Source organism: Cinclus cinclus, chromosome 2 (genome assembly GCF_963662255.1).
Source record: "Cinclus cinclus chromosome 2, bCinCin1.1, whole genome shotgun sequence".
Classification (NCBI taxonomy): Eukaryota; Metazoa; Chordata; class Aves; order Passeriformes; family Cinclidae; genus Cinclus; species Cinclus cinclus.
This window is the reverse complement of record NC_085047.1, coordinates 44095088-44115462: the sequence shown is the minus strand read 5'-3', so window position 1 is coordinate 44115462 and position 20375 is coordinate 44095088. Positions and strand designations below refer to the sequence as shown.

Sequence of the window (20375 nt, the reverse complement as noted above, 5' to 3'; positions counted from 1 at the left end):
CAGTGAACTGAGATGTAAAATCTTAAAAGCGGTCACGTAAAGGTCACCCTTTGCCAGTTGGCTTTGATAAACATCAGCTTTAAAGGGCATGTCTGACTTCAGAGGGAAAAATGTTAAATATTTTGCTTAAAATACAGATTTGTAAGAAACAATTGCTTTGAAAAATTGTGAATTAAAAATGTAAATTAATGAAGCAACTCATTCTCCTTTGCAACCACTCTTTAAAAAAACATAATAATCCTGGAAAATCAAACTCCAAATCTATGTAGATTTTATTAAAATGGAAATTTTACTGCAATGCTGAATAAACACATTAAGAATGCATTTACTAAATTCATGTTTTCATTCACAATTAACAGTAGATAATCCAGTTTTGACTAGTTGACTGAACCATACTATTTAGAATTTTACCTCTTGCTAAAGTCAATTATTGAGTTTATATTTTACCAACAAATAGGTACAGTGGCATTACAGTAATCTCATTTTATACCCTCTGCTCTATTCTGTCATTTAAAGGTTTTGTGTTTTTCTTTTCTTTTGGCTTCTTGTGAGGCTAGATTTATCAATTAGAGGTTGTAAGAATTCATATCTGAGACTTATTTTAGTAAAAAATGGAAAAGTCTGAATAAAAGAAAAAAATTACCACAACTCAATTTTTAAAACCTCATCTCAAGGGAATCATTATATTAAATGCATACCAAAAAAACCTGTGCAGACATGACAATCAATATAATTAAGATACATGGTTCTCATCCTCCCACTAGCCTAGGAACTGGCAGACCAAATTAGATCATAACAAGAAATCAGATTGTGTCACACACCAGTATAAGAATTAAAAAAAGAAACACCTTACCAAAATTGTAGTGACAACTACTGTTCTATTCTCAATGGCTGCAGTGTCATTTCCAAGTGTAGGTTCATGCTGAATCAAAACTAATTTATCCATGTCATTCCAATAACCAACCTGCAAAACAAAATGTATATCATTTGCAGTAAGGTCTCGATTCTGCATAACTACTACAAATATAAACTACTATAAGAACAGCAGTGTGATCCAAAATGGTTTTGTCTGAAGGAAGTGCTGTCATGTTAGATGTGGGAGTGTGCATCTACCACTTTGGATGTATCATCCTGCACCCCTGCTGCACAGACACAGACCTGGTGTTGCCTCCGCTTCGCTGGTCCTGAATGATCTGGGCTACTTACTTCAACCAGAGACACAAGGAAAATCCCATTTTCATTAGCTTGAAGGTGTCCTGAGGCATAAATGAGATACAAGAATTTTTTTCTCCCCACAAGAATATTGTAATTTGTTAGTCCTCCAGATCTTTTGGTCTTAGACAGAGGAATGAAAGATGTCTGGATGACAGTTTTGCAATCCCTTGGCTGATCTCAATTCCTTGCTCCATCATGGCCTTCCCAGGAGATCCCAGCACCGGGATTTATATCAGGCTTGTTCCACTTAACTGCTATCACTGACCTTTTAGTACCTACATTAGAAGCCTTGTTATTTATGCTTTCTTTACACTCACAGGACAGACAGTACCAGCACACAGTGACTCAGCTCATGCAGGATAAGTATCCCTCCTAGAAAGGTGCTTGCTTTTCCCACTGACTGTAAAGCATGGTGAGACTGAATTCTTCCTAAATATATCTCTTGGAAGTGCCTGCAGGGAGGTGGAACAAATCAGGTTTTTCTCTTCCTGGCTACATTTAGGCTGCCATAACCCTTCCCTGAGCAGCTTTAAGGTAAAACAGCTGCCTTTGATCATTGCTGGCAATGAACTTCTCTAGAGTCAGATTTGAATCAATCATTCTTGTAATCCCATGGAGGAAAAACCCCCAAACCTATTTTTCCCCCTTCTTGCCCGTTCTCTTTTCTGCAGATAGATCATGGCTGGCTGTGCATCCACCTACAAGGCTGCTGGGGCTTCTTCCTCTGGCCCTGCACTGACACCATTCAGCTCCATGTCAAATGGACAACATGAGCACAAACGTGTCAGTAGAGGAGTGTTCTAATCCCACCTCAGGGGGCTCCCTTGCTTGCTGAGAACCTAATGAATTGGGAGACTGATCTTTCTTCCCAGCATGATTTAACAGACACATGATTTAAAACGTTTCTATCAAAGAGATGCAATTCAACCAGACACAGCTCAGTTTCTGGGAGCACCTGGGGACGAGTCAGCAGCAACTGCCCCTTGCCCCGTTCCTTGATTAACTAGGAGTTTATGAGACCAAGAGCTGGGAGACAGGAGTGCCTTGTCTACCTTACTAGAAGAGGAACAGGAATTTTAGTGGAAAGTGGACTCCAGGCAGAGCTTCAATGTAATTGCCAGGACCAAAGGAGACTGTGCCTTGGATGAAAAATTCCAGTGTGATGGAAGCTGGCTAAATGATCAAATCAGTTACATAGTCAACATTATTTCCAACACTATTGAAGAACCCTGATTAAATTCACCATCACATAGGATTTTGCCTCTATGACATGTTCAGCTCAATGCAGTGATGTGAGAGTCTGAAAGAGCAGGGGAGTGCTTCTGGTTCTGGTCTCATATGCATTATATATATTCTGAATTTTATTAAAATAGTCAAGCTTCCTCTTGATTTTTTACATTTACTATTTCAATAGTTTCCTTTTTGAAAAAATGCATGGAGAGGTAAGTAATTTTAATAGTCCCTAGAGCAATTTGACTGAACATGAGTGATTTTTTTTCTGTTAGTGAAGCAAACAAGCACAAACTGCCCATGCACAAGTTCTGGTATATTTAGTTGAAATATTCCTTTTCTTTTTGTTATTGCTCTTACAGCACTGGAGCCTAAATCAAGGCTAACAGGAAGTGTCAGCAGTGCTGATATAGTGGAGGGGAAGGTTTTTTTCCTAGTAGTATGCATGGCTAACAAATACTCTTTTTCAGCCAGACAGCCATACATCCACAGATACAATTGGTTATTGAAAATGTAGAGTTCTTCTCAAAAAAACTGTGACTAGCTAAAGGCAACATATGCACACCAAAATCTGGAGGTTTGGGGAACTGTTATGATAGTGAAAGATGATTTTTCATTGTGAAATTCTTCACTGCTATGAAGTTCAGAAGGAAAGCAGAAAATGAATGATGTACTGTGCTACAGAAGTAAAGTACCATATGAAAATTCAGACAGAGATAAAGGCATTATTTGAGAAATTACAGATATCTTTTAAAGGAATTTAAGCTTTTGTGCACTGGTGTGAGCTTGTATGTGTTTGGTGCAAACCTGCACTAAAGTAACTTTGCAACTAGATTACTGAATAAATATGAAAGATATGTTCATGACACTTGTATAAAAGTATAGAGATACACAGTCACTTTGAGAGCACTAAATAACAGTATGCTTTCCCATAAATTTTCCTCAACTCCACAGCGAAAAGCCTCCTCAAAGGATAGGATTAAATTTAGCTATAAAAGGACCTCCAATTCTATTTGGGTTGCAATCAAACTTCATAGCAGTTGCATCCAGTTATACAGGAGATGAATTTATCTTTTAGGAAAAAATACTGCCTCAAATATTCAAAAAATATTTGCCTCAAAGTAAATTTGCCATAACAGCTTGTCATTTGAATGAATAGTATCCTTTCTGAAGGCCTGTGAACCTTCTAGTAACTACTGAAGTGATCCTGTTGGAGCTCATAAGCCACTGAGGGCAAGAGAATACTCAAACATTTTGATAATTAATTTTCATATTGTCAAGTTGGAATTCAGAATCCAAATCTTGGATTGTCTTGTGCATGTAATGTAATGTATATTCTTTGTTTACTTTATCTTTCCCATTTTTTTTTTAATTTTGGTGATAGGATGCATGGTGAATGACACAGTTACAGAAATATTGAGCTGGGAAGGGACCACTGAAAGTCATTTGGTCAAAGCCCTTGTTCAGCCTAAAGCCCAGGGCTGTGTCTGGATGACTTCTGAATGTCTCCAAGGATGAAGACTTCACAACCTTCCTGCACAGCCTGTGGCAATGCTTGGTCACTCTCAGAATCTAAAAAAGGTATTTCCTAATGTTCAGAAGGAACCTCTTATGTTTCAGTTCGTGCTAATCACCTCTGGTCCAGTCCCTGGGCACCAGTGAAAGGTCTATATCACTTGATCACAACTCTCCAGTCACAGGAGCCATTACATCTCTGTGATCCTTGTCCTCCTACACTTTCCCCTCACTTGTAGGTTTTGGTTCTGCTCTGCAGAGAAGAGCCAAGTAAGAAGTGCTGCATAAATGAAGCCAACATGAGCATAGGCTAATATTTCCCATTTTACTAAACTATTTGGAAGTCTACCTCTGTCTAGCTATGCCATTTTTTAATGGTCTCTTCACATATTTAAAGCTGTGGGCAACAAAAATCACTTTATAATGGTTAGAGCCATGCGTTACTCTGACTGGAAAGGCTGTTTTGAAAGGATAGTGCTGGGTGACTCATAAGTCATGTTATGTTGGACATGAGAAGAAGACATTAATACTGAAGGCCTCTTAGTTCAATTAAGTAGAGTCATTTCTGACATATTATATAGGATTTGTCAGGCCAGACCACCGAACTGGTCCAATGATCCTATACAAAGGACTATCAAATACATGAGAAATAAATTCTTGTGAGTAGCCAGATCTGTCAAAGCTGTTATGACTTGTTATATCAAATGCAGGTAATGACTTAGGAGTAGCACAGAGGCATGACTAAAAGGTAAAAAAGGTACCTTGAGCCTTCAGCACATCACAGACATAGCTCCTCTGATTGCAATCACCCTCCCCTTAAACTGCGGGCAAAAAGAGAGCACACGCCTGCAGTGGTGCCAGACAGGCACCTCTCCCGTAACAGGTGACAAAGGTTGAAACATCAACTCTTTTCAAAAGTTTGGTGACAAGCAAACTCCCTAATGAGTTACTGAAGTTGTGACCTAATTAAACACATCTCTTTGCACCTTACCTTCCCTCCTGTGCAACTGGGAATAGGGCATGGAAAGGGCATAATTCACAGTTTCCTCCAGTACACCCCAGCCACCCATATATCCTCCTGGCTGCCAATGGTGCAGCATGGGGACAGGATGGAAGCAGGGCTGGTAGCACGACCAGACACATTTTATGGCACAAGACAGTGGACTTCCCAAGAGAGAAGAGACAAACTCACCTTTCCCAATTTATTCCTCAGCCATCTGTCACACTTTCAGAAGACAGCTGCACCAACATGCCTTATATGCGGGCACATGCTTTGCTTTGGTCTACAGCTCCATACGTGATATAGTGGCAATTTTTTCATCCAAATGTGCAATTATGCCCTGGGTCTGCAGTTTAACACTCTGCCTCCTCATTACTATGGCAGGTAATTGTTTCCAGGGACCCACATTTCATCTGTGGTACTATTTACTGTGTTTGTAATCTCTGGTCAACAGCAGAGGACTATTTAACTAAATTTTGACTGCTTTGGCCCTACTCTAGCAGCCATGAGTATCCTATTCACCATCACCTGACCCTTTTTCTTGTTCTGATGACCTCACCAAAAAAAAATAGGCCATAATGACTCAAAAAAAAAAAAAAAGGCAAGAAAATCCTTGAGCCTGAGTACATTTTCTGCTTTTATTTACTATGATAAATGGATGAATTTCAACACAGAAGAGAAAGAATCAACAAAATGCCCAGGCTTATCTTTTCAAAGTGATTGGGCTGAGTGATAATGAGCATTCAGACATGACAGATCTGCTTAGACATGTATTAATGTCTAGTGCATTTGCTTACAAGTAATCAAGCCAATCAAGCACACAGGATTAGATACTGCAATAAATTTCAGAAAATATAAGTATTCAGGTCATTCTCTCTTCCTCATCTCTCCTCTCCTCTTCTGTCCTTGCATCCTTAAAAGCCCTGTGTTAGTTACAGCCTATGGTTCATGTTTACACAGAATGTACAAACCAACTTACTTAAAAATGCAAGTAATTTTCAAGACAGAAATCTTGGGATAAGATGCAAGAAATACCTACTATTCAGAATTCTGACCACTTTCCATCACCCAGCAGCCTAGCAACATGTCATCCAGCTGGATTTCATTAGTATGCTTGACTGACCAACATCCCACCACTCAAAGATGCACACTTGTTTTTGTGTTCCCCAATTTGAGGCACTAAATAATAGCATCTAGTAGAAAAGGCAGCTAAAAACTGCTTTCACTGAAATATCCATGCACTCAATGTATTATACCTTTTCAAAACCGCAGAGTCCACTTTAATATAAGCTTGCATAACCATTTCATCATACACAACTCATTTACATGAGATGAGGATAGCAATGCCAGCACATACCTTCCGAGGGCCAGTATTTTTCAGCTCAAACACATCCATGGTGTAGTTGACTCTGCGACCATAGTGGTCGAACTGAACATTTCCAGTCAAGCCTTGTATTCGAACCTACGAATGGAAGAAAAACCACCATGAAGATACAGTCTTATGTTCTTTATTTCAAATGTCACAGAGCAGTGCAAGTTATCCTGCCTACATGCTTAAATTACCCTAAAATCACTACTGTAGAACAGTTCAAAGAAATAAATTTGGCTACTTTCTTTATATTTTTTTCCCTTGTCAAACCATGATGAAAACAGGCTTAGATATGTATCTAAGTATCTAACTGCTAACAAAGACACAGTGGACCTTTTTTTCTTCTATGCTGTGCAGCTCAACATCTTCCAGCTGCAGGTTCTAAAGAGAAGTACATTTTTTACTATTCTCATCGCTCCTGGGGTCATACGTAAAAACCTGAAGGAAGTTTGGCTTGAGCTCACGTGTCTTTCTAGCTCTCACTCTGGTGGATGAAATGTACAAATTGAGTATATACATGTCATCAAGGTCAACTTGACAACAACCTTAGCCCCAGCAAAGCAGTTTATTTTCATGGAAGATGATACAGGGCTGATATGGACAGGGTTTGAAAAGGGTGTTTCCAAACAATTAGAATGGAGAAGGACAGATGTGAAGCCTTACTATTGGCTGTGGCAGTTTCCCACCTCCCGTGCCTCAGCTGAAACCAGAACACTTTTTCTTTCTTTCAGCACTTTACTGTGTCACTGAAGGATACCCAAGCTGTGGTCCTTGTCCCAGAGAAGTCATGGCCATATAGCTTCTAGCTTTGATTTTATCAGGATCTGGCCATGAAAACCTCTTTGGCTGAATTTGAAGTCTCATGCTGTCTGCCTGAACAGAGAAGCCTGACAATGTTTCTCTCAATTGTTACAGATCTGTGCATCTTCACAGAATATGTGAAGCATACAAAATGCTTTATTTCTCTCCCTAAGAGTCATGATGTGGCTTGAAATCACTTACTCTTTCCCTATGTCCATTTCTCTCTGCTGACTTTTCTCCAGGACTGAAACCTTGGCTTCCAGGCACAAAGCTGCCAGCTCTGTCAGCAGTCACTTCTCCTCAGCAGTTTCTCCCGAGTGGAGTCTGCTCATTTGCAATGATTTAAATTCTACTGCAGGACTTTCATTTTCTCTACTGTCCCATTCAAAGTAAAGGCTAAATCATCTTGACAGAGATCTGGAACTTTCTAGGCATCCATATTCATCAGGAATTCAAAATCCTGAAATAACCCATAGCTCTGGGTTATTTATTTTTAAAGAAAGAACAACAACAACAACAAAACAAAACAAAAAACAAACAACAAAAATAATAAACCAAAAAAAAAACAAACCCGAAACTACCTATGTGATTTCCCTGGGAGAAGTCTACTTTTATTGAAGATGACAGAAACATATTTGAAAGGTTATATTATGTGGTTATACCTTTTCCTTAAATGACAATATCTGTACAGCCAGGTTATTCGCAAGAGTAACAAATTAATTCAGCAGTACAGTGGAGGGAGTTCCAAATATCTCAAAAGATCTAACAATAGCTTCAAATAGCAGCAGTTTCTCTCTGCCTTCGTTCCTTACATATAAATCAGAACAACCTGAACAGCCCAAGCTACTTCCAATTTCCAAGTAAAAAATAATTTTCCCTCTCCTGTTACTACCCTTGTGTGTATAGTGTGCAACTGGTATCCAAAATTCTAAAGAATAAAGCCTTCCCTTACCTGTTTTAATGTCCTCTCCATATCAATTCCTTGACCCCATGGGGCTGCAGGGTTTGCAAGACAATCACCAGCATTTCCTCTCCTTGAAATATCAATTTTCTGTCTTCTAAGATTACGGAAAGTTTCAGCCATCACAAGTACTCCATCATATGTCAATGCAGATGTATACTAATTAGATGAACAAACACAGCCTTTCAGAGTTGACAAAAAAAAAATCTGCTGTTTCAAGATAATTCTAGTTCAATTCATTATGCAGCAGTTTCTACTTCATTTAGAAAACAGCCTTCCTCAAAATCAAAAACTATTTTGTCTAAGGGACAAATGCAGGACATTTCAGTAGGTCCAGCTTTAAAATTGTATTTACTAAGGGTAGAAAAATCTGTATCTTAATCAATAATTAAAAAACAACCAAATTAAGCTTGAAATATTCAAGTATTTTTCTTTTTTCCCCCCCATCCGACCAACTTACTCAAAAGAAAAGAAAGAAGCAGTAACTCACTGAGTAAATATAGCTGAAAAAATGCACAGCTAATGAGCAGACATCTAGGCTACTGGAACTGTTAAGAATGTTCAAGAGTAGGTTATTCCTGTTGGAAAACCTGTGTTGGCTCTCTGCCTGATATGCACCCTGAGCAGTTTGTGTTTCTACACTAACTACAGCAACTGCTTTAGGCTGATAACGTGCCAAATGAAATGTTTAGAACAAGTCTTTGGCAGATGTTAGCCTGCAGCCACATAAACAAAGAGGTGTTTTCTCACTATGGTCCTCTGATGAAAACAATGCATCAGGAAAAGTTGTTCTCATGCCCAGGGCTGCTACTGATATGCTCTCTAACTTCCAAAATTCAAATTCCATTACTCAAATCTAATTTCCTTCTTTTCCTTTGTCTTGCAGATTATGAGGTCTTTGAGACATGATTTATCTTTATAACCTCAAATTTTGGTTATCCCTAGGTGAATTATGTGCGATTCCAATTAATCATGCTGACTTCTCAGAAGCAGATGGAATGACCCTGTTTGTGTGGCAAGGAGTCCTATAGGTAGAATTTTTCTGTCAACTGTTACTGACGATGTCTGCATTCCAAGCCCTTGGGGTTTGTTTTGGTTTTTTTTTTTTTTTATTTTAAAAAATTTTTGTAGTTTCACTGAATTCTGTAGCTATGTCTCATCACACCCATGTTGATGCTTTCTCTAGACTTTGCCAAGCTACCAATGTCCTAGCCAAAGGAAGGCTGGTTGCTTATCTTTGCATAGTGCCTAGCACAAAGGGGCCCATTTTCAAGCATGTCTGGTGTGCATTAGTGCATATAATAACAAAACTACTTTGATGAAGTCATATTTACAGCTGTGCTGTGATTTGCCTGCCAGGAAAATTATATGTCAAAGAAATATTTTCTTACCAATCTGTGAAGGATTAGGATAGAAGAACACCGGGATGAGATTAAAAATCATGCCTGAATGTGATTTCTACATGAGATTTTGAGGTGGAAAATTTTCAGAGGAAACTCCATATGAAAATTTAAAGGTAGCAAATTTACAGTTACAGTAATAAGTCATCCAGAAGAATTAATCTGTCAGGAAAGATCTGCACTCCAAAGAAACCTAGATAATTAGACTAATTAATGTAAATTTTACCGAAATTAAGTTGTCAGTTAAGCATTTGACCTTTAACTGCTGTCGGTAAAGCAGTGAAGTTGGAGAATAAGGGACAACAGATATTTAAGTACATCAGCAAAATGTGTTGCAGTTTTTGTTTCCACCATACAAATGTAAGGAGAGGCAAAATTAATGGCCAGTGATAGTAAGATCAACTGCCTTCTCCTCTGCTTAAATATTAAAGGCTTCATTCACGTATTCAACAATATTAATCAGAAATTAGAGCACTGGAGTAATATCTTTGGTAGTGCTTCAGATCAGGGAGTACCTTTGGTGGGGTCTCAGATCCTGGATATTCTCTCTGGTCCAGTTTCTTCCAGCGCTGCATGAGCTTAGTTACCATTGGGGTACTGAAATCCACTAGCTGAAATCCAGTCACATTGGCTCCTCCATGCATAAATCTCTCCAGAGAAATATCTTTGAATCCCTAGAAAATCAATTTAAGGTTTTGTTTGCCCTCCTACACCACTGTGGGTCCAATCTGTTTTAGGTCATCATGGCAGAATAAAGAATGCACAACAGCAGGATTCCATTAGAAGGCAAAATTTAAAAATGGAGAATAATGTTGAACTTTCATTCATAAATTCCATTTGTAATAAAGGAAAAAAGCCAAGAAATAAATTTTCCACATTATTGCTAGGGTGGTCTTGACAGCTAAGCAACACATTGTTGGGAATGGCAGACAGTTTTTGAGGAAGTGCCTTTGGCAAATCAACTGAAAAATGCCTGCAGAATATTAAAGGCTTAATCTAATTTCCATCAAAATTGTCAGATTGAAATAAGCCCTGTACTAGTGTTTTAAAAAGTGCATCACTCTTTTTTTTTGCATGTTTAAAGAATGAACAACACTATTCTGTAAATGCATTTATTCCAGGATTCATTTTTTAGGCTGAAAATGAGATAATATAGCAGATATTAGAAGGCAGAGACAGCACCCGAGGATCTCATTGTTAGTGCAAGGAAAACAACACCAGAATAACACTTCTCTTGAATAGGATTGTGATAGCTCTTAGATCTGCTATATAGTGAAAACCCAGAGTGAACCTCAACACTGAAAGAGAAGATAAAGCACATCCATCTCCTGACCTATCGGTTTCTCTGACTAATCTGTTCAGCACAATTCTTTACTGGAATTGGCCTTCAGAGACAGAACTGAACTTCAATAAACTGCATAACACAAACTGCTAAAGCAGTAAAAAGCAAGCATAAATCTTTCTCCTCCTTTCCTATGTCTGCTGCTATGTCTAAGGCTAGCTCAGAGGTATCTTATTTTAACTTTCTTAAATTGTGCTGATTTGTATTTATCAATGAAAACACAAGTGAAAACACAAATCTAGAAATATTTAGGAAAAAGATTTGTGGGGTACTGGGGTACTGACCCAGTATCCCAGGGAAAAAACACTCATTAAGGAGAGAGATTTGATTCATGTCCTAAGGGATACTGATGGTAAACATAAAAAGTGACACATCAGGAAGCCATATTACCCACAAAATTGAACAGACAGTAGATAATGAAGTGTACCCCTCCTGAAGTAGATCAGATGTGCCTGTCTCCACTGCATACCTCACTAGCAGATTACTGCAACATCCAGTTCCTTGTTTACAGCAACTACTTTACATGAGAAAAATTACTTGGAGAACTACAAAATTGTAATGCTGAAAAATCTAATTTATAAGACCTAAGAGCACAGACATCTCATTTGGAGCACCTGAGGCTTTATAAATAACCTGAAGTGGTACTAAGTTAAGGTTCAACTGCAGCAAAGCACAATAAAATATTTCATGTCAACTAAATTCCTTGAGGGAGAGTAAAAGAAAACAGTTTAAAGCATGCATTCCTACATTCACTGTGTTTTGCCAGGCAGGTATTTTGGCTTAAAGAATGAGTCATTTAAATAATAAAATAGTGCATTTGCTCTTTCTTTGCCCTCTTCTGAACATTAGCTCTGTGAATGTCCAGTTTAGCCTTAAGGTAAAAATACTGAACTAGTAATTTGACTGGAAATAGCTGATCTTACTGGAAAATAGATGTTCCCTGGGGAATGCATAAAAGTTACCTCTAGAAATCTTATGTTACTAATAATAAAAAGATGAATTAAAAATCACTGTAGTACTGTAAATTCTAATTCAGCTTCAAGATACACGTATCAGTTCTTTCTCCTACCTTGATTTTGATAAAATTTAGGAGTATTACTTACTATATATCTAGATAGCTGCAATAAGAAACCCAAGTTCTTTCACACATCATAAAGAATGTATTATGTACAACCACATATTAGAGACAAATGGGAAGTGCTGAAGTGCTATAACTCCAAAGTAGAACTGAGTGTTTCACTTACCGAGCAGGGGTAAATTCTAGAAAATTATCTTACCAGGTTGGCAACAATATAATGGTATCCTTTAACATGTTTTCCCACGCTCACAATCTGTGGGAGAGAAATAAGACAAAAAAAGGAAAAACAATGTCATACTATTTTCTCTATAATGGCGTTTAGAAAGCTAGATATCCACTGAAATATACAGCACCAGTAATATAATGTTGGGAGTCTTTTTGCAATAACATAGCTATAACTTTCCAGGGGCTTAATAATGGGAAAAAGTTAAAATTACAGTGAGTAAAGTAATGAACTGGCAATCTGAGAGCCTTTAGTATAAAAAATGTTACTGTAGTATATACTATTTGACCAAATAGAGCAATTATCTATGGGATACAAATTGAGAAGAAGGAGATCTCACATTAGCTAGAAAGTCTACCCACTGATGTACTTCCTCGTTTGAAATGATTGCAGAATTTATGAATGAAACTGGGGGTTCATCTCTTGACATCAAAGCTGTTTGCTCTTGACATGGTGAAATACTAAGAGTGTTATTGAGCTCTTAGTAAAACACTAAAGTTTTGGGAATGGGCATGAGGAAGGACAGAGCAAGGTTGTCTGAGTGCTTAACCAAAATACAGCATTGAGCAGTGCAGAAAAGGCAATAATCATGATATGGCAAGATCAGCCAGAGGGTTTAGACAAAAACTATGTCCACCTGCACGTTGCATCAATATTATTGTAATTTCTATGATGGAATGACTCTCATTTAATGCGCTGAAAAAAGAAAATGAGGTAATATTTTGTCAGTAGAAAATGGTGATAATAGATGCATTGCAGATTAAAGCTGCTTTTACTAAAGAAACTAACCACTACTAATAACCAGTAACTAGTAACTAAAATGTGCAGCTTGCAGTTAACAGTATAGTCCTTAGAACTCTTATTTTTGATAGTCTACCACTCATTTAGAAAAAGTCTGCATGCAGATCAAATTTTTACCTCTCCAGAAAGCAATTTAGCTTCTCTCCAAATGAGTAACTAAGACACAAGCAAAAGTTTTCCACGAAGTGCAGGTTACTCAGTAAATAATGGGAAGCTTATGGATCTGTTTCCTTTCCTGCTTTGAAATCTTAGCTCTAATTCTTCTCTGCCTAAGAATTGGCAACTTCCTGTTTTTAGGGATCACACCTCATGTTCAAAAGACGACAAACATTCACTATGCCTTGCAGACCTTTACCCCAGTGCTGTAAAAAGTGAGTAAAAACACATTTTAGAGATGAAGAAAAGCTGATGAAGGGCGAAATATTTGGACTTAAGACATCCAGGAGTCCATTATCGAAATCTAGATTAAGACTTGGGAATATTGACTCTCGACCCTATCGTTCCAGTAAATCAATTCCCTTTTGCAGCAGAATGGATGGGAAAATCCAAGGGATGTGGCACAAGTATGTGGTCAAAATTGCTTTAATTTCACTACTTTAAACCAATAAACTAAAAGCGATTTGTCTTTTATCCTTTTGCTCTATCTCAAACTTTGCTTCATATGTATAGGTGTCCCAGGGTGACTTTATGATGTTTGCATCCCCAGTTGTCTGTTCTGTTTATGCTGGATATTGAGTTCTGCAGCTTTAAGACTGGATCTGAGACTGAAGGGGGAGAGAAGACATGCAGAGTTTGTTCTCAGAGTCTGCACTCGCTCCTCTGCATCCTTCTCCTGGACTGTGCTGTGTTCAGCATGGACAGTGGGAGACAAGAGTGGGAATTTTTCTTTGCTTTTTTACTGGTTTTCCATGTTAGCTACAGCAAGGAAAGTTTTCCCAAGACTGTGTCTTTTTTCCTGGAACTGGTCAGTCCTGCTCTGGACTGAAAACCCAGAAGAACACCAGGAGCTCACACCTGTGGCCCACCAGGGCCAGGACGTGGCATTTTCCAGCAAAGGAGGGACTGAAAGAGACTGAGCTAGCTGAGCTGCCACCCACGACAAGGAATCTCTCTCTGAACCTGCCATCTCTTCAGAGCAGCAAGAGGTTCCATTGTTTAATATTATTCATTTTTCCATATTTGTGATTACTTTGCTTCTTAAATAAACAGGTTTTTTTCCACTTCTCTCACAGGAGGTTTATGTCTCCCAAAATGGTGGATGGAGGGGCTGCTTGAATTTGTGTTCTAGAGGGACCCCCTTCGGAGATTTCCTCCCTAAATTTTCCTTAGAGGAAAATAGTCTACAGCTGAAGTGCTTGTATTTAAAAACTGAAACATAAACCCAAAAAGTCCCAAAAGACACTAAACACACAAGCCATGACCAGATTGTTACCCTTTATATAAATTAATCTTAGACTTAATACAACTCCCAGATCAGTGATTTAATACCATTGCTACCATTTTATTGGGGCTGGCAGAGAGGGAGAAGTCACAACTTTCCCTACTATAAGCTCAACACATGTGAGGAGGATACTGCCAAGTCATTAATTATTCCATATACGAAAAGGTTTCAAGTCCTGGGTGGGTCAATGGCTTCAAAAAGAATATGATCTCAGATCCCAATAAAGCTTACACACCTGTACTCATTCAGCAGGGCATGGTAATGAAAATATTTGCCTCCCCCTTATAAGGAAACTGATATAGGTTAAAAACATTACATTTAAAAATAAATACTGCATCACAACCTGAAAGTTATTAAGTGGACTGACATAATTTAAGATCACAGAATCATAGAATGGTTTGAATTGGTAGAGACTTTAAAGATCATCTAGTTCCAACACTCCCAAGTCTTTCTCCTCAGAACTGCTCCTGATCTATTCAGCCTCAGCTTGGGATAAATCTCCTTTTGAGATTTATTTCTGTGCTTCTTCCTAGCAAATGCATGTAGATACTACTTCAGAATTCCTGGATTTGATGTGAATATTACATGATATTTTTGAAAAAACTGAAATTTGACACTTTCATTGCATTCTCTCAAAACTTATTTCTTCAGGTGAGTAACAGAAGTACAGTTACATATCATGTCGTTGTCTTAATTTCCCTTATAGTCAGTGGAAAGAGCAGGCACTTTGAGGAAATGATTCAGATTATTCTAAAGCACATGTATAAAACTAATTAGACAGCTTGTGCCCTGAAAGTGCCTATTTTTCTGCACTGAGTAGAAAAAGAGTTGATGGGGATTAGCTCTGATATAGACACCTACATTTTATATCCCTAATGTTAAGTGAGATGAATTTCACCTTAAAAAAGTTTATTGTGTAAACAGAAAAGAGAAGCAGTGGCTTCTGTTTTCAACCAAGTTTGGGTACAATTCTGATTTTGAATTTGGAAAGTCTTACAGCTATTTATCACACAGACTTTGAAAACCAGGAACTGGTTATGATTTAGGGAAAAAGTGCCTTTTTAGTGGAATAGCTTTCTGTGAACATATCATAGTTTAGAATATCCAAAATACGCATGCAGTCACCTTTCTTTCTCAAATACTCAAAGCTGCAGATTATGATCTACAAAACAGCATATGAATTCTGAACCACCCCGCTTTTGTTTCACTGTACTTCTGCCCTGAGAGACATTGAGGCAATGAACTTAGGTCTCCTTGTAACAGGGGAAGGAGCCTGACAGCTAGTTCAGTCTGGAATGTGAAGTCTCACTTTCCTTCTCTGTGCTCTAACTGGCTAAGAATGGCTAAAGTTTTTCCTTTCATGTAAGGGTAGATATCACCCAGAACCCAAAACAGGTCTGAGATTTTGGCAGATAAGAGAGAATGTTCTAGAAAGTCTTTGCTACATAAGTTCATTAAGTCTGGGTGTATTTAAAAAACCTGGGTACTTCCTTGTGCACCCCTCAATTCACATCAAGAGGCCAAGTTCAACCACAGCCCAGAGGGAAGGTAGACTGGCATTGTCTAACATCTACATTAGCAAATAGGGCAGCAGGTGGGATAAGACCTGTACAGAAAAAGTGTTGGTGCTAAGGAGCTGGCATCCATAGCATACATTTCAGAGATTTACAATGGACTCCTTCTAACCTGGTGACCAGACTGAACTCACACTACAATTCAGGGCACATCTTGTTTAGCATCACCTAAACAAAAAGCAGTTCATGTATTTTGAGTCCAACGTTGATGTGAAACTCAGGAACAAGGAGACTGACTGCAAAAAAATGCATGTTCCATCTAAGATATTCTGTGCTCCTGTGGGCTGCACTTTCTTAGACAGGCTCTGAGCATCCATGAGGCAGGTGGCAGATCCATGCAACACAAGGCTGAGCAGTGAGAACTGCCTTAATTTCAAAAACAAGGTCCTGGAAGAGAGGGTAGTGCTGTCACAGGGGCCTTTGGTGGCTCTGCTGGGGAGCTTCACACAGAATTCACTGTGGCCAGTTGTGAAACCTAGCAGGGCTAAGGTGTCAAAGCTGGGCTGTGCCAGTCACACCAGCAGTGGAACACCAGGAAACTGCTGATACAGTAGGCCAGGAAGAACCTCCTGTGTGTGTAACTGTGCTCTTCACTGCTTCAAGATGCTCTGATTCAAAGCTGTCCCAGTGCCAGCAGTCCAGGGCAGTATGCAGTATTCACACATTATGCACACTAATACTTATGTGCTCTGCAGTATTTCATTCTAAACATTTGGTTTTGCTCTGTACTCCCAGTCTGTCTTCTTAAATGCCACACAAACAGAGTGCACCTGGCTTTTGTCACAGTGGGAGTTTAGGGTGACCTCAGCTTGCTCAGGGAAATTATAGGAATAAACTGCTGGGAAGAGTAAACTTTGTTTTTATTGGGGAAGGCTGAGAGCAGGTGTAAGCAGGATGCTGTAGTGGCTTTTGCAGCATGTTGATTTGCAGGTTTTAGTTCACTGACCAAGGTGACTAGTAACTAGAATTGGAGCTTTTTTATACTTTTATCTGTAAAATTGAAGAAATTATTAAATAATTATCAATGTTAAGAAGGAGCAAAAAAATATAATCTGCTTCCCAAATTGCCATTAACAGGGAAGACAACAGTCATTCCATGTCTTTCCCTGTAGTCACACTATTGGTTAATATCTAATTTCTGTAAATAAAACAGAAGAGAATAAAAAAATATGTGAGATATTAAGGCCATTAAGCTATCAAGTTTATTTCAGAATCTAACACAATTTTGTTTGCTTGTTTGTTTTTTGTATATTACTGTTTATATAAGTGCCTGAAGAAAGGAGAACTTAAAAAACCCCAACAAATCAGCATTATGATCTAATCACATTATAAAATGCATACATATAAAAGAAACTAAAAAAGAATAGTGCATTGTGAGAATTTTTAGCTGCTGATCTACTATAATACAACTATGAAAATGCCTTATTCTGATTTTAGAATTCCAGTGGTAATCGAAAGTAACTAGAATTACACTGACTTTAAAATTTAGTAAAATCAGGGCCAGTGAGATCCAACTCAGGCTTTTGACACAATTCTGTGGCTTTATAATACAATACTGTTCTTTCAATTTGGCTGAACAATAGCCTGGTCTAGGAAATTCAGAAACTGTTCTACTATTGTAAAAGAAGGGCTACCAGTGTCTGGTCTGATTATTTTCTTTTTTTTCCCCTGTGTGTGGCAAGGTCACTGACTTTGATAAAATCATTTGCAAACTTGCATCAGCATCTGAACAGATAATCTGGCCCTAAGTCATCCTCTGTTCTCTACTACTGTGAAATGGATATTGCACATAACTCATTTTAAAATAATGCTTAACTTCTGTAGCATGAAATGTCCCTCGTTATGATTTACAGAAGATGGAGGTCAGTACAGCTGGAGTGAAAAGGACTTATTTTCAGTTAAATCTCTTCAAAGGGTGATAGCTGTGCATTATCAATTGGACTTTAACAAAGGTTTTCCTCTGCTATTGTGTCACAATCCACTGCCTTAAGAAAAAGAACACCTGCAATAAAATGAAGTCTGTCTAATGCAATATAAAAAGAGAGGACACTTGTTAAAGACAGAAGATTGAGACCTGACCTGAAATATTGCAGCAGAAATGGCAATGATATAAACCACAACTGAAGTGGGGTTTTAGACAATATCTGAAGCCAGGAAAAAATCTTTCAGAAAGCCATTAAAAAAAAAGCAATTGAGAAACAAGCCTAATTTTAACAACTAGTGCTCAGAGAAGGGCATTCTTACTGGGGAGAGGGTGGGCAGCCCCTAGAGAGGATGCTAAAGAAGGCAGAGAACAAAGCAGATGTGGCTCTGTCTCTTGTGAAGGCAAATGCTGAGCTGGAACAGGGGTATGTAACAGGGCAGGTAACACCTGCCTCCCACATGGCTGGAAGAGAATGATGCTTCCCCCACAGACCCCATGGTTACCAGCAGCTGGCAAAGCAGAGAGCCCTGTGCAGTGCAGGAAGCCGCTGGGGAAGAAAACATGGAGACGTGGCTCAAAGGTCATTAACCAGTGCCCTGAGCATGGCTAGTTGCTTCCTTCTGCTGCTGAAGTTGTTTGCATTCAAAGCCTACTCCTATCCTAAATAGGATATGCAGACTTGTAAGGAAAAAGGAAGCAAGGAAAGAGATGAAGGGTGTAAGAAGAAGGTCACTTCACAAATCCTTTGAATCGTTCATACTCATCCTTTGTCTCCTACTGCCTACTTGTTCTTTCAGTGACTGAAATAACTTATTCTTCATGTCCAAACCTCACAAGTTGTGTACTGCAGTAACAAAATGAATTCTTATTACTGTGCAATGTGAGACTGTGCAAAATCCCAGCTGCTTCACAGAAATGAGCCTATGCAGAGCTCCTCCTGGCTCTGTGGGGTGAGGAAACTGCTGGTGGCAGGGCTGGAAGCAGGCTCCTTCAAGGAGAAGAGCTATCAGTTTGCATTGACATGTTGCTTAGAAGCAACTCCATAGTCCTCTAGGGGAAAAAAAAAAAAAAGCATGGAGAGTAAAGAATGCTGAAGAAAAGGCATTTTATGAATCTCCCATTCCCTCTGGGACTGAGATATGCAGAGAGCTGCTGCTGGGTCCCTGATGTGGTATGAAGCCCAACAATGCTGCTACCAGCCCACACTACTCTGTGCTGTGCACATACCAAATCATTTGGCTAATGATTTGCTCCAGTGGTTCTGTCTGAGCAGAACTAAACCTGCATTTTATTCATACAAATCTAATAGACATAGGGGAAAACTGCAGACAGCCCATGCTGCTTCTGAAACAAGAGATAAAGAAATCTACATTATGCTGCTAAACTACATGTAAAAGCCATGCGTCTCTTGATAAATACTCATCTGTGTTGTACTTTGTGCCAACGCATCTCTGTGCTCATGAAAAACAGGGACGTAGGAATATTGGGGCTGTACTCTGTGTAACTCATGTGTCTGGTTAATTTTTGCCTTCCTGTATTATGTTGGATTTTATTGCAAAGTATCATGTCTTAATTTATTATTATCTTGAAAGAAGTATGCTAGCAATCTAAATATGATTTGCAAAAGTGCCAAGTGCTGTCTTCAGTTAGTAGACACACTAGAAACGAAGACGAGAAAAAAAACTTCTTTAAACCAGCCAAATTGACAGCTCAATCAATTTAGAGAAATTCAGCAGGCAAGCATTACTTGTTCAAGTTTAGCACTCCTGAGACAAAATGAGAGGAGATGAAGAAGGAGGGGACTATGCTTCTGTACTTTTCTCCACACACACATTTGCTTTCATTTTGATGGTAGTACTAGCTACTACTACTACTGCTACTACTACTACTGCTACTAATTCTTCTACTACTACTGCTAATTCTTGCTGTGACAACTCATTCCATTTTACCTATCAGAGAGATTTGATTTTCAGGGCAAACACATACAGGCTATTTCTCAACAACGTATCGCAAGGCTCTTCAAGGCTGAGGAATCAGTGATGTCAAACAACACATTGAACAACTGAGTTAGTCAGACAGCTGTGAACAGCATTCAAGACACTGGGCAGCTACTTCTCTGTTGTGCTTGTTAATAGCAATTGTTGACTGTTATTAATTAGAGCTTATTGGCTTGCAGATTTTACAAGACTAATGATACTAGTACTTTGCGACAACTTTACATCCACGTGTACATTTTAATATTAGACAGGATAAGGCAATCATTTTTATTGTTATGTATCAGTTCAGCTGTGCATATTGAAGCATTAAATCTGTGCCAGATGCTCCATAACAGTTTTCACCTCTGTGTTTAAAGTCCCTGTGCTTAAATAAGCCCTGGTTGAGCAATGAAGCTTGATCTTGATGATATAGAGCACTGACAGAGCTGAGAAAAGTGTTCATATGCTGGGAAACATCCTATTTCATTCTTGTGGGCTGGGGAGAGCACGGTGCAGGAAAAAACC

At 38.7% G+C, this 20375-nt stretch overlaps 1 protein-coding gene across 4 annotated transcripts in view; it reads right to left on the bottom strand.

The window, feature by feature from the left end:
* The window catches only part of GRIA4 (glutamate ionotropic receptor AMPA type subunit 4), a 216573-nt gene that overhangs the window by 62506 nt on the left and 133692 nt on the right, over positions 1–20375 (bottom strand). For all 4 annotated transcript variants that reach the window (XM_062514597.1, XM_062514599.1, XM_062514592.1 and 1 more), the window contains exons 5-9: positions 12111–12164; positions 10007–10165; positions 8083–8250; positions 6318–6422; positions 854–964 (exon numbers count right to left, since the gene is read on the bottom strand). In XM_062514597.1, the coding sequence (XP_062370581.1) occupies positions 854–964; positions 6318–6422; positions 8083–8250; positions 10007–10165; positions 12111–12164 (597 nt within the window). The remainder of the gene's footprint in view (positions 1–853; positions 965–6317; positions 6423–8082; positions 8251–10006; positions 10166–12110; positions 12165–20375) is intronic.